This window comes from Paracoccidioides lutzii (assembly GCF_000150705.2).
Source record: "Paracoccidioides lutzii Pb01 unplaced genomic scaffold supercont2.2, whole genome shotgun sequence".
Taxonomy (NCBI): domain Eukaryota; kingdom Fungi; phylum Ascomycota; class Eurotiomycetes; order Onygenales; family Ajellomycetaceae; genus Paracoccidioides; species Paracoccidioides lutzii.
This window is the reverse complement of record NW_015440948.1, coordinates 102,086-115,363: the sequence shown is the minus strand read 5'-3', so window position 1 is coordinate 115,363 and position 13,278 is coordinate 102,086. Positions and strand designations below refer to the sequence as shown.

Genomic DNA, 13,278 nt, shown 5'->3' with positions numbered 1-13,278 from the left:
GAAAGGGGGAAAGTAAGACCACCGCGACGTTTACGCGAAACACTACGCCGCTTTGGGACTAGCGCTAATCTACCACAACAAACCCACTGAAACGAATCTTGGGGAAAGAACCATCGACCTTCCAACCTCTATTATTAGTTTTAACCAATCTGCAAGTTAACTGAAGCTACGTTAGTATTTAAGTTAGACTAGTTAACTAGGACTAGTTGGCTAAACCGTTTACTTAAACACGTCATTTTTGTGGTTGAACTAACTTAGTTGCTTGTGGTGGGTGGGTGTCACTCCTCACCTAGTAATCCTGTATATAACCTATGCTTGCAAGGTCCATCAGCTCAATACGTAGTGGTCAGTTCTGTATTTACACTTCCCTTGTTGTCCTGCGTCTTAGACGCTGAGTCTCAGACAAACCTGGTCATCTCATCCGCCACGTCCACTTCACAAGATTCAATCCACCCTGTCCGTCTCGGCTATCACGTCGGGAGGATCTGGTGAAGGACACCAGACACAGCGGACAATTCCCTCGAGAAATATCTATCTCCCACGTCTAATAGAGAACATCGTATGCGTGACATCCTTCCATGAGTCTTGAAGGAAATTGAGTCTGGGTATTGCGCGTTAGGAGCAGGACGAAACAGCCGAAGGGGAAACAGGTCTCAAACAAACCAACAAAATCAGCATTCCAGATAACCCGAACAGGAGGAATGTTTCATGTCTCTTCTGACGGCTGCATATATCATGCTACAGAGGATATAGGGAGACCTGATCGAACAAAAAAGCATGCAGCCTTAATAGAGGGAACTTGCCCACCCCACCCCCTTGTGATGCGCTTTCAACTCCGAAAGTGATCAATCATTCACCTGGAAGTTTTAAAAAAAGGCTGGCAAAGTGAAACCATCCCCTGGCGCTGTACTTATCCACAAAACATACGGTATCATTTAAAACCTACGCAAAACAATATGCCTGAAGGCTGAGAGTTTGAGACCCTGGGTGTAAATCGACGATTCGATTTGAATCTTTCTGGCCTCATAAATATTTGTTGCATGGATCCGCAGCGCACGGGCGCAAGTTTCACTGGCGCGTCCCCTTTTCTTTGCCCAAGATCAAAACATCGCGAAAAAGTCGCCACTCTAATTTTCGAGCAACAACCAAAAATACAGCCCCTGACAAAATTCGTTTCTGACTGGTTCTCAGGAACTGTCGACTGTTCGAGGACGAGAGGGCGGGGGCTCGTCTCCTCCTTTGCAACTCCCCTGCATCATCCAATCTGTTATTCTATGCAGGAAGTTCGACCTAACCTTCATTGGACATTAATAACAAACTGTTATAGCGATGCGAAGTTTTGTGGCGGATGATTGGATGCCAGATGACGGGAGATTTTCCCCGCGTTCGGCTCTGCCCGCGAGTCCAGCCCGGGACTCAAATCAACAATGGAAATGCTGATGTAGTTTAGCTAACTAAATGTAACTAAACATCACAGCCAAATGAACACAACACAGAATCTGAACACATAGTTAATTAACAAATCTCTTAATGTGTGAAAATGCCATCATTACACAATAAAAAAGTTAAGAACCCTTATAGAGATAGAAGAATTGAACTCACTACTTCACTGTTTAAAAGAAAGAAATAATATCTATTCATGAAGCAACATGTTTTTATAATGTATTTTCACTTTACTCTTACAGATTAAATCAATGTACAAATCTACATGCAGACTCACAAAAGAGGGAATGATAATCCAGTGAATTTTAAAATCAATGAAGAATTATCTCTTGAACTGGCATTTGTTGAGAATATGATCATTCATATTCTTGCTACATGATTCACTGTATTTTCTTGCAAACATATCAACAAGAACTAAGTTATGAAAGCTAAGTTTAAACTTCAAATCAAATTTTCTTAATGCTACAATTATAAAAAGTTAAATATGATAATATTAACATTATAATAAAGTAATTTAATATATTAAATTTAAATTCTACTATTAAATATAAAATTTAAATTAAAAATATATTTAACTTTAATAAAAATTAATTTATTTAAATTTATAATAAAAAATAATTAAATTTAACTTATTATATAATTTATAATTAAATAAATATTAAAAGTTAATTAATAATAAATTATTAAATTAATATTTTTAAAATTTTAAAATTTAAAATTATATATAATTAAAATATAATAATTTTTTAATTTATTATATTATATTTAAATATTATATTATTTTAAAATAAAATTATTATATATTTTAATTTATTTTTATATTTAATTTATTTATAATTATAATAAATATAATTTATATAATATTAATATTAGAAATATATTAAAAAATATAATTAATTAAATTTTTAAATAAATATTAACTTAAATCATAGTTTTTATATATTTAAATTTAAAATTTATTCACTACTCTTTAATTTAATTTGTAAGAACTTACATATATATTAACTAGTAAATTATCTATTTATAAAGAATTATTAATAAATAAAAATAAATTATAACATTATATATAGCTTTATAAATTGAGAAAACAATATTTTATTAATAAAAATTGCAAGTTTAATTTTAATTTTTACTTACATAAAGTTTCCCTATTTTTCATTACATATTGAAGGCATTCTCACATATCAAAGCAAGTGAATTTGAGAAGTTTGAGACTTACTCATAAGTGTGACCTGCTTAGTGTGAATTACGTTAGTTAACCAATAATAAATCTGTCTGTCAATGTTGACTCGTCATCTTATCACAACTTACACCTCAACATCCCACTTCAGATTCCAGTCATATTCAATTATTTACTCCATCCACCAGAATAAAGGCCGACCAACAAACCGATAGAAGCACCAAAGGACTAACTTGAATTCTTCTATTCACTAAATTGCGGAGAAACTGCGAATGCTCTCAAAGCTCACGGGGGAATCACTTTGCACAGCCCGTTTCTCCATATCTTCCCTTGCTCGTGAATCCATTGCTGCCCATTATTCAACCACCCACAGCAACCCCACACGAAACATCTTCTTCTCACTACCAAACCAGTCTCCCCCTGAACATCAACATCCTCTGCAGTCCTGGCATACCATGACACATTCACGTAAACTATCATCTTTCCCCCCGTTATCAACTTCCAACTTTAAGGCTCAGGCAAATGACTTTTTGTCCTTCGTTAATGCATCTCCGACCCGTAAATTAACCCTCCCCCCCCCTCTCTTTCTCCTTTCCCCCTCTACGTATTTATATCTTATTTCCTGTCAGATTGAATGCATTGCTGACTAGCGTGTATCCGTGGATAGCCTTCCATGCCGTTGCTTCGGCATCCAAGCGTCTGGTAGACGCTGGATTCAAGGAGGTGAAGGTCAGTACTGACACACACATAAACCCACCCGCTCACCCACCCTCGGCAAATGCATCCATCATTGAAATGTAGTAATGTTATGCTAAACAAATCACTTCTATTAGGAGAGAGATTCCTGGTCATCCACCTGCAAGCCTGGTGGAAAGTACTATGTGACCCGCAACGGTTCCACCATCATTGCTTTTGCAATTGGCCAAAAATGGAAAGTTGGTGTTCATCCGCCCCAAGCTGATGATTTATTTGTCTCCATTGTCATATAAACACAAGTCATGCCTTGACATGATGATTTCCTTCAATGATCCATACTAACGGATAAATTTTCATCCCGGTGTCCAGCCCGGAAACTCCATTTCCATGATTGGCGCCCATACCGACTCTCCATGCCTGAGAATTAAGCCAGTCTCGAAAAAGAGTGGCAGTGGCTTCATCCAAGTTGGTGTGGAAACGTATGGTGGCGGTCTCTGGCATACATGTAAATACCCCCTCTCCATAAGCTAATCTAAGATGGTGCTTGAGTCGTTAAATTTGCACAATAGGGTTTGATCGCGACTTGGGCATCGCTGGCAGAGTCATGGTGAGAAATGCGGACGAATCTATTGAGGCAAAATTGATCCACATTCATCGACCAAGTATGTATGCTCTCCATCCTCGGCCATGCCACCCCATACACGTGAAGTTAACACTATATTGCTCAGTTCTACGCATACCAACACTTGCAATTCATCTTGAACGGCAAGAGACATTCTCCTTCAACAAGGAGACCCAATTATTTCCCATTGCCGGCTTAGTCGCTGCAGAATTGGCCAGGAAAGACAAAGATCCAAAGGCCAAAGAGTACCTAGAAATTCGATCCAAAGAGAAAAACAACAACGGCAACAGCGGAAACGACGTAAACGACGCGGCCTCCAACGCCACATTCTACCCCATCAAACCAACCACGGAACGTCACCACCCCTTCCTCATCGAGCTAATCGCCTCTGAACTCTCTACCACACCTCATGAGATAGTTGACTTCGAGCTTCTCCTCTACGACACCCAAAAAGCCTGCCTAGGCGGCCTGCTAGACGAATTCATCTTCTCCGCCCGCCTCGATAACCTCAACATGTCCTTCTGCGCCATAATGGGCCTCATAAACTCCCTCGCACACCCAGGCGCACTGGACAAAGAATCTTCCATCCGCCTCGTCGCCCTCTTCGACGACGAGGAAATAGGCAGCCGTACCGCGCAGGGCGCATTCTCCAACATCCTCGGCGCAACCCTGCGTCGCCTATCCGTTCTCCCCGCAGAAACATCAGCATCCGCAAAGGCACCACCACCAGACCTCTCGACCGCCTACGAGCAATCTCTCTCAACATCCTTCCTGGTCTCCGCGGACATGGCACACTCCGTACACCCCAACTACGCCGTAAAATATGAATCGGACCACAAGCCGGAAATGAACAAGGGTCCCGTCATCAAAATCAACGCCAACGCTTTCTACGCCACAAACTCACCCGGCATCGTCATTCTGCAGGAATCCGCACGACTGGCCGGCAATAACCACCACGACGACCAGGCGGGGTCCACCTCAGCAACATCACCATCGCCTGAAACATCGTTCAAAGGCGTCCCGTTGCAACTATTCGTCGTCCGCAATGACTCGAGTTCCGGCAGCACCATTGGACCTATGCTCTCTGCGTCGCTTGGGGTGAGGACAGTGGATTTGGGGAATCCGCAGTTGAGTATGCATAGTATTCGGGAGATGGGGGGGTCGAATGATGTGGGATATGCGATTCGGTTGTTTGAGAGCTTTTTTGAGCATTATACGGAGTTGGCGGGGAAGATTTTGGTTGGTTGATTTTTGATGGTTTGGATGGGGTTTTCTATGGGAAAGGGTGAAAGGGGGAGTTTGTTTTAAGGGTTTAAAATGGTGGGGGGCAGGGGGTGGTGTAGGAAAGGCCGAGGATCTATAAGAGAATATATATTTTTGGTGTCATGCGCACACCACAGTTTTCAGGATGAAATAATTTCTCCCTAAAATGTACGCCAACCAACATCCATCACCAGGAATCATTTATGTTTTTTCTTGTGCCAAATAAAAGCATTTACCCCACAATTCCCATTCTTTCTCGCTTCGATTTATATCGAAACGGTCGACCATCAGCCTTCCGGGTTAAGTAATATGTTGGACAAGATGAGCAATTTGTCGTATTTTTTCCCCACTTTCTGAAGAAATGTCGGGGACGTTCCCTAACCCAATAAAACTAGTCATGAGGGAGTCAACAGGCCCTCACAACTAAGAAATATGTACGTCTACGAAATTGTGTCATCGTACGTGAAAAACTAGAAACGAAATCTATTGCAAAGCTCTAGAGACCAGATCTGGTGAACATTTTGATGGTTATGAGTGTGGATTAGGAGAGGTGGCTGTCACAAGATATGTATGTTACTTACAATGTGTTTCAGTTTATAGATTAAAAATCACTACACGCATTCTCCGAAGGGAGGAGATTGCACAAATATTCGACAAGGTTGTCCTCCGAGCCCTCAAAGTGGTATATGAACAAGTCAAAAAGGCCACAGAAAAGAATAACAACCCAGTGAAAGTAAGCTCTCTTAGGCTCCGGAATGCAACGAGATTTTAAAAAAGCTGACTGCGCCAGTTGATAATCCTTTGTGGGGTGATGGTCGACATCGTCTATGTTCAGAACCATTTTTTTGATAGCTTTTGTGAGGTAGATTGGAGGGCAAGACTGATGTCATCACCCCGTGTGACTGCAAGGGGAGCAGAACTCTATGGTCTCAAACCGACAATGATCCCGACCTCGACAGCGATGGAAATCAGTACAACTTCCCAGCAAATCGAATGTGCGTTACAGGATGCATCCAATGGTTTATCAGACGGGTAAGGAAAATTTGGGAAGTTAGAGCTGTTGGTTCGCTATTCAAAATTCATCCCCTCAGGATTTCAACAGGATGACAGCGTCGAAGAGAAGGCCAAATGGACCCACGAATACATAACCTTGAAAAGAACTGGAAGTGCTACAGAGACTGCTGGCGGCCTTCTGTTGTATTGCTCCAAGAACCTAACCCCACGACAAAGGCAAGTCCAGTTTAACCTAATGATCCGACTACATGAGAAGAGATCGACTAATTCTCATAGTAGGTATTGAACGGTTCGCAAAATTTACCGCCAGGATTCCATTCCAGAACTTCAAGAGGAGAAAGAGGTAATGATTGTTCATAAGATCAAGGGTCAATGAAAAGACAGTGGGAGTCCGAAACGAGACCCGGCCCAAAAAGAGTTGGCTTCACGGAGGCGGAGTATCGAGGTGGCGAGAGCTAAAAGCAAAAGCTCATTCAACACTCATCCTGGAATCGAACGGGAAAGATGGCGAAAAGAGGTTGAGGGAGATATCCAGTTGGGATTGTTACTTAGAAGAAGTTGGGAATTAGAGATCAAATATTATTACTGAATAAACATTGGAATAGAGTTCGGAGGAAAGAAGATCCGAGACGTTCTGGACAGCGGCGAATGACAAGAGAAACGAACGCAGCAGCAGGAGGCTTAACTACATACAAAAAAAACTACCGGACCCACTCTATGCCAATAGAGAAACGTTCCAACTGTGAACTCCTTTAATCTGGGAACGTTTCTTCTCTTGTTTCTATTTTCAAGCCACTCAGAGGCTTTTTCTCAAATAGTTAGCCCTCAAAAGCAATACGATTTTAGTAGTTGACATAGTTCCTCACTTCCTTGGAGTCCCCATGTCCCCTCTATGACCACTCCCGATGTCTTTCGAGATGCGCTGTACATCGCTGACGTTTCAAACATCCCCTACGATGCTCGTGATGATGATGATGATGATGACGATGATGACGACGACGATGGAGACAGAGATCGTCCCCTAGTGTCGGGGAGGTCTTACCGGAGGGCTGTCTATGCGAATTCGAAGATCGTCCTGCTTGAAAGGTTGCTGCGCGACCTGGATATGTTGATTTACTGCGAGCTGTCTGCCGTGTATTATATGGAGTACGAAGCTTTATTTTCATCCGCAGTAATCTGCGACTAATACTGTTACTAATGCGCTTTTGATATGCAATTAGTTGCTCAATCCTCTATTTCGCCATCCGCGCCGTAATCCAGTTCATTTTCTTCACGCCTAAAGCCGGGCAATTGCCCGAATCATCAACAAATGAGCCTTCCATCGTAGCTGTGTTTGCAAGCAACATATTTTGCATTTTGTTTCATTATATATCATCCAGTCCTATGGCCCATGAGACTTCCCGAGGCTATTTCCACGGGGGACTTTTCATCGACTTCATCGGGCAAAAAGGTCCCATATCGAAGTTCCGCCTATTCCTTCTCGACCTTCTGATCCTTGCAATGCAAATTATTATGTTGTGTGTCATTCTAGAAAAGGAAAGAACGAAACTTCTCTCGAAAACGCCTGAGATTGCAAATTCCACGCCTAATTTGCAGGACCATGATTCTGAAGAACGGGGGATGCTGCGAGAGGACGAGCACTTACCAGGAATGAGTGATGAGACGACAACAGAGAGTATTGAAATGCGAGAATTATCCTCTCCAAATCAACCTGTGGACAGAAGTAGTGTTCGACTCCTTGAATTCGAAGCTGGACGGGGAACTCCAGGGTCGGCCAGAGATAGACATCCCCGCGACCCTTTTCTATCAGCTCAGATACCAATTGCAGATATTGATGTTCTGCAGAACCTTCGGAATCAGTGGTACAATTCCCCCCCAACAACAAATGGAGGCCAGTCAAGTAGTTCCCAACCATCATCGAATCAAACTGGTATGATGATGCCTTTTCTCCACCGGCGATTTGGATTCCAGCTACGCACGATTTCATGAGGGGCACACATACATAAGCAACATCTATTCAGTCGTGACGGCCCGATCCGCGTTTTCATGTACACGATTTCAAAAGCTTTACACATTTTACGGCGTTGGGGTCCGGTTGAACACACCTTGTTTTGTCTCCTTAACGATACATACATTTTTGTTGTTCCATTCATTATTCATAATTATATACCACGTTTGTATAAACAATGCCATTTATACTTTATGTCCATACCGTATGCAGTCAACTCTTCACATCTCGAGGCCTTCTGGAAGGAATAGAAACAAAAATGGAGAGAGAATAAGCAGAGAAGATTCTAGTATTTAAGAACATGGTTAGGTATCTGAATGCCAAAAAGAGCATTCACTTACCATGGAAAACAATTCCATTTATCAAATACCACAAAAACCAAATACAAATGCAATACTTCTCACACGTATCAAACAAACAAACCCTAACCTATGGCGTTACCACATTCCCACCATCCCTTCCCCCATCCTCCACCTTTGGCTTTATCCTTCGATCCAAAATCTCATCCACAATCCCCATCTCCAACGCCTCCTTCGCCCCCATAAAATAATCCCTCTCCATCCACTTCTCAATCTCATCCAGCGACATCTCCTTCTTCAAATGTCTCTTAAAAATCTCGTTAAGCTGACGACGAAGTCGGAGGATCTCTTTGGCGTGGATAGCAATGTCTGTCGCTTGTCCAAAATAGCCGCCGGAGGGCTGATGGACCATTACGGAGGAGTGGGGGAGGCAGAATCGCTTTCCGGGGTGGCCACCGCAGAGGAGGAGGGAGCCCATGGAGGCCGCTTGGCCGACGCAGATGGTGCTGACTGGGGCGGAGATGTATGTCATTGTGTCGTAGACGGCAAGACCTGTTGGAGAGGGAGATTTTATGGTTAGGAAAAAGCGGGAAATGGGATGAATGAAGTTAGATATGTTGGACTGCTTGCGCACCGGCTGTTACTGATCCTCCGGGTGAGTTTATGTAGAGGTGGATTGGCTTCTCCGGGTTATCTGCTTCGAGGAAGAGGAGTTGGGCAACGATGGATGCGGAAAGGGTTTCGTCGACTTCTCCATTTAGGCAGACTATGCGCTCCTATAAATACCGTTATCATCACAACGCCCCGTCTCAAACAATTAGGTGTGCCGAAGTAGTCAAAACATGCCTTCAGTAGCCGGGAGAAGATGTCATCTTTTGTGATATATTGTCAGCTTCGATTGCTTGGTAGGGAAACAAAATCCGTCAGATACTCTCAGTAAGTACATGTATGCCAGCCACCTCCCTGATCAGTTAGTTAGCTTCTTGAGTTATATTCAGCGCTGGAAGATCTGGAAACTTACCACAGTCTCAGTCACGAATGGCGTTGGTGTCCACCCCCGTGGCGGAGTTAGATTTGGTCTACTTGAGTTGTTTCTGGTCGTTGCGACGGAGATTCGCCGGGCTGCCGGCCTGAGCCATCTGAGGGAATTCATTGAACGTTTTGATATTCAATTGATCAAGAATTAACGGACGTAATGTTACATGGGAAACGCAGTGGTGTTCAGAGGTGAATTAGAAGTTGAATGAGTAACCGTTAGCTTTATTTAAGGTCGATGCCAAGCCTTCAAAATTTTAGTCCCTTAACAACCAACAACAATAATTAAAAATACAGCAATGGACTCGTTACCTTGACTAGGTACCCAGTTCCTCTTTACAGCGTGGGCAGCGCAAGCAATGAGTTCAATATGCCCATACTGCCACGTTTCCTACGTATCATGGCGTTTGAAAACCTTCCGTCGCCAAGCCCTTGAAGCTGCCGCTGGTCCTTTTGCACCATTCAGCTCACGGAGCTTCACAACCAGCTCCAGCTTCCAATTCCCAAAGCCAAATCCCAATCAAAAGAAACGGCGCGGGAATCCAAAACGAGAAAGAATACAAGAGCTCGACATGCTCGACAGGCTACATACTCAAATCTCGGGGTTCGTCGAAGAATTAAAGAATAAACCACAAACCGTAGAATCATCGGAAGCTACTGCTCATAATGAACAAGAAAGCGCCCCGGGACAACCTACACGGTTGAAGGATATACCACCTCTACGTGCGCGACCTTCACAGTCCCTCCCCAAATCCCCCATCGTCACAAGGCTAGCACAGAGAGGAACCAAATCGAAATCCCGCGCCACCAAATTAGATATCGACCGCCTAAAATACAACCCGTGGGCCCAGATTCTAGCAAGCCCTGTGCGCATGTGTGTCGCAACTGGTGCCCGAATTCCAGAAAAATTGATGGGAGATTGGGGACTAGTGCAACACCCGGAAACATGTGCGTTTTGGCTGACGCCCGTGGACTTGTTTCGAACGGAATTTAAGCAAGCAAGTGCGAAAAGAATACCAGCACCTCCAGCAGAGCGCGATGAAGGTGCTGAAGGGGACTCTGTGCCCCATCATAATGTTCCTAGCTTCCACATGACCAACACTGTGGAGCTGATTGATGCTGTTGTGAAGTTGAAAGGGGAACGGTTGCCACGACTAGTCCCGAGTAATTGGAAAGTGCCCAGGGGAACTCTGTCGCGGAATGCGAAATACGTTTTTAGAAAGGATTTGCCGGTGTTTGTTTTGGATCGTACGAGGGAGGTGGTGCTTCGGTGGTTGAAGAAGACAAAGGCGTTGCAGTTGGCAGGTGAGATATCGGGCGATTTGACTGTATTGGATGTGGGGACGGAGGCAATTGGGAAGGATTCCTTGCAGGAGAGTCTGCGGAAATTGGGGGGCTTGGAGCATGCGGCTTGGGGTGCGGTGTTTATATCGAGAAGCACCAGAGAACAGGGCAAGAACACCGGTACTCAGGGAGAAGAGCAAGCTAGAGGAGGGGACGACATCTCTCCTTCTACTAGTTTAGCAGCAGATCCGAGAAACAAGTCAACATTGGCAAACTCCTCTATTATTCCGGAGTCTGACTCGGAATCAGCTAGCGTGTCGGACTCTCTCCCTAAATACATTACTCTTCCAAGCACTGGTTCGATGGTGCCAGTGTTTGATCTGACGATGCTCCTGACAGAAGAGCAACTCGATGCGCTTTGCCAACATGCAGAGGTATTCCGTAATCCTGCTGTCTTCTATAGACCAGGCAGTAGAGCGCCTGTTTCCATGATCTCGTGGCTCTGGAGACTCAAGCTTTATATGCTGAGGAAAGATAAACTTTGAGGACGATGGTTGATACTCGGACCCCCCTATCATTTTTTTTTTTTCTCCAAAAATTGTTTATGTATGTATACCTTGGTGACTTGTCTCATTGTATTATTAGAACCTATAACAAAATGGGAACATGTAACATTATTTAGGTTAAATAGAGTATGGAAATGGCAGGTTTCAAAAAATATAAATTATCTAGAGAACGCAACCCAAGAGCCCAAAACAGTGGTTATGGTCTATATACCACTATTCTATAGAGAGAATAATAAAAGTAATAATGCTCAAATCCCTCTCGAACATATCCCACATCCCATCAATACCATATCCAACGAACAAAATGGGAAATATAAAAGCACAAGTCTTGCCACAATATCTTCAACAAAAACCAACCTCCCTCAACAAACCAAACCCATCCCTACGCCGCCTCAAGCAAATCCTTCAACCCATCAACATAGGCCGCCGGCCTCAACGACCCCGTCGTGAAATCCTCCTTATTATTGACCCCAGTCAAAACTGCCAACGTCCCCCCCAGGCCCCCTTCAATACCAAACCTAATATCCGTATCCAATCGATCCCCAACCATACACGCCTTCTGTCTTTTAAGCTTAAACTTCCCCTCAATCGCATCCATCATAGCCTGACTAGGCTTCCCCAATGAAACCGGCGCCTTACCACCCAACATCCTTATCAACGGCGCGCTTATAGTGCCCGCACCGGGAAACAGCGTGCCGGCGTTAGGAAGCGTACTATCAATATTCGTAGCAAGAAATACAGCCCCGCGCTTGATATAGTGGTATGCAAGCGCCAGTTTCAGATAGTTGATGTGGAAATCGAGGCCGACAAGAACCACTCCAACTTCTGGATCGAATATTGAGGGGTCACCAGATGCGATTTTGTTAAAATCCTGCAACGTGATGTCGCGTCTATAGGAAGGGTCTGTGCCGCAGATGAAAGGGACGTTTTCGACCTTGAGTTCTTGCTCAATACCTGTTTCTCCTAGGACGAAGACTTTTTGCTTTTCGGGCGGGAGGGAGAGGACGCGGGAGATGTAGATTGAGGCGCTGTAGGAGGAGCAAAATATTTCTTCCTGCTTGGCTGTTAGAAACTGCGCAGTTTGCAAGATGGGGAAAAGGTGGTGTGAGCCATACGATGTGCGCAGGAATTCCTAGTCTGTCCAGTTTCTTTTTATAGTCTGCACGGGATTTTGTGCTATTGTTGGTAACGAAGATGATTTGTTTCCCTATTATTTTCCGCAAGCATTAGTGGTTGTCTGGTTCAAAATTCCCATATGGCGGAGATACATATTGCGCACCTTTGCTCCTTAGCATCTCCAACGTCTCAACCGTCCCTTCATATATAACATCTCCTGACCATAAGACACCTAGATATCAACCCTATTTTCTCAGCATATGCTCTGGTTTCCAGCTCCGTTCAGTTCTGGATGCGACAGCGGGGGAGGGCATCATTCACTGACCATCGCAGTCAAACAAAAAAACCTAGAAAACGCAAACCATTATCAGCATATAAGCAATTAAGCCGTTATTGCAAATACCCGTTACTTATTTGAGGCAAGGGAAAGGAGAGAATTGCACAACGACAACAACGTGGGCGCATTTACTCACATCAAACCTGTCAAGAAACTCTTCGATAGCGGGTTTATCACCCGTAAGGTACTTAGGATCATCTGCCATTAGCTAAATGTGAGCAAAATGGAAACAAGTAAAAGCTATTTCTTTTCTTTTCTTTTTTTCCCCCTTGCTTTCCTTCTGTTTAAATGTAATGAAATTTTCAAGACACAAATGTTAGAAAATATGTCGAAGCTGCGTCATTTGAAGATTTAACTGCCGACAGCGGCAACCCGAGTCCCTCGAGATTTGATTACGGTTCGGCAAAGCGGGAAG

The 13,278-nt window shown here is 43.7% G+C and overlaps 6 protein-coding genes across 6 annotated transcripts; 4 read left to right on the top strand and 2 right to left on the bottom strand.

The window, feature by feature from the left end:
• Positions 1 to 2,895: 2,895 nt before the first annotated feature.
• PAAG_00664 (aspartyl aminopeptidase) lies at positions 2,896 to 5,189 on the top strand (the record flags this gene model as incomplete). The annotated part of the gene is made up of 6 exons (XM_002796759.2): positions 2,896 to 3,181; positions 3,291 to 3,352; positions 3,457 to 3,558; positions 3,689 to 3,824; positions 3,889 to 3,981; positions 4,048 to 5,189. The coding sequence occupies 6 exons, from the start codon at positions 2,896 to 2,898 to the stop codon at positions 5,187 to 5,189; spliced, it is 1,821 nt and encodes a 606-aa protein (XP_002796805.1).
• Positions 5,190 to 5,636: 447 nt separating this feature from the next.
• Positions 5,637 to 6,677, top strand: PAAG_00663 (hypothetical protein; the record flags this gene model as incomplete). Its single annotated transcript, XM_015844100.1, has 6 exons — positions 5,637 to 5,662; positions 5,805 to 5,937; positions 5,995 to 6,033; positions 6,114 to 6,236; positions 6,307 to 6,493; positions 6,580 to 6,677. The coding sequence occupies 6 exons, from the start codon at positions 5,637 to 5,639 to the stop codon at positions 6,675 to 6,677; spliced, it is 606 nt and encodes a 201-aa protein (XP_015700881.1).
• A 433-nt stretch (positions 6,678 to 7,110) lies between these two features.
• On the top strand, positions 7,111 to 8,207 carry PAAG_11153 (hypothetical protein; the record flags this gene model as incomplete). Its single annotated transcript, XM_002796757.2, has 2 exons — positions 7,111 to 7,364; positions 7,439 to 8,207. 2 exons carry the CDS (start codon positions 7,111 to 7,113, stop codon positions 8,205 to 8,207), a joined length of 1,023 nt encoding a protein of 340 aa, XP_002796803.2.
• Positions 8,208 to 8,655: 448 nt separating this feature from the next.
• Positions 8,656 to 9,678, bottom strand: PAAG_11152 (ATP-dependent Clp endopeptidase, proteolytic subunit ClpP; the record flags this gene model as incomplete). Its single annotated transcript, XM_015846851.1, has 3 exons — positions 8,656 to 9,077; positions 9,160 to 9,301; positions 9,547 to 9,678. The coding sequence occupies 3 exons, from the start codon at positions 9,676 to 9,678 to the stop codon at positions 8,656 to 8,658; spliced, it is 696 nt and encodes a 231-aa protein (XP_015703458.1).
• A 241-nt stretch (positions 9,679 to 9,919) lies between these two features.
• Positions 9,920 to 11,389, top strand: PAAG_11151 (hypothetical protein; the record flags this gene model as incomplete). The annotated part of the gene is made up of 1 exon (XM_015846850.1): positions 9,920 to 11,389. One exon carries the CDS (start codon positions 9,920 to 9,922, stop codon positions 11,387 to 11,389), a length of 1,470 nt encoding a protein of 489 aa, XP_015703457.1.
• Positions 11,390 to 11,792: 403 nt separating this feature from the next.
• On the bottom strand, positions 11,793 to 13,068 carry PAAG_00661 (4-nitrophenylphosphatase; the record flags this gene model as incomplete). Its single annotated transcript, XM_002796756.2, has 5 exons — positions 11,793 to 12,464; positions 12,526 to 12,617; positions 12,690 to 12,758; positions 12,852 to 12,873; positions 13,000 to 13,068. 5 exons carry the CDS (start codon positions 13,066 to 13,068, stop codon positions 11,793 to 11,795), a joined length of 924 nt encoding a protein of 307 aa, XP_002796802.1.
• Positions 13,069 to 13,278: the final 210 nt, after the last annotated feature.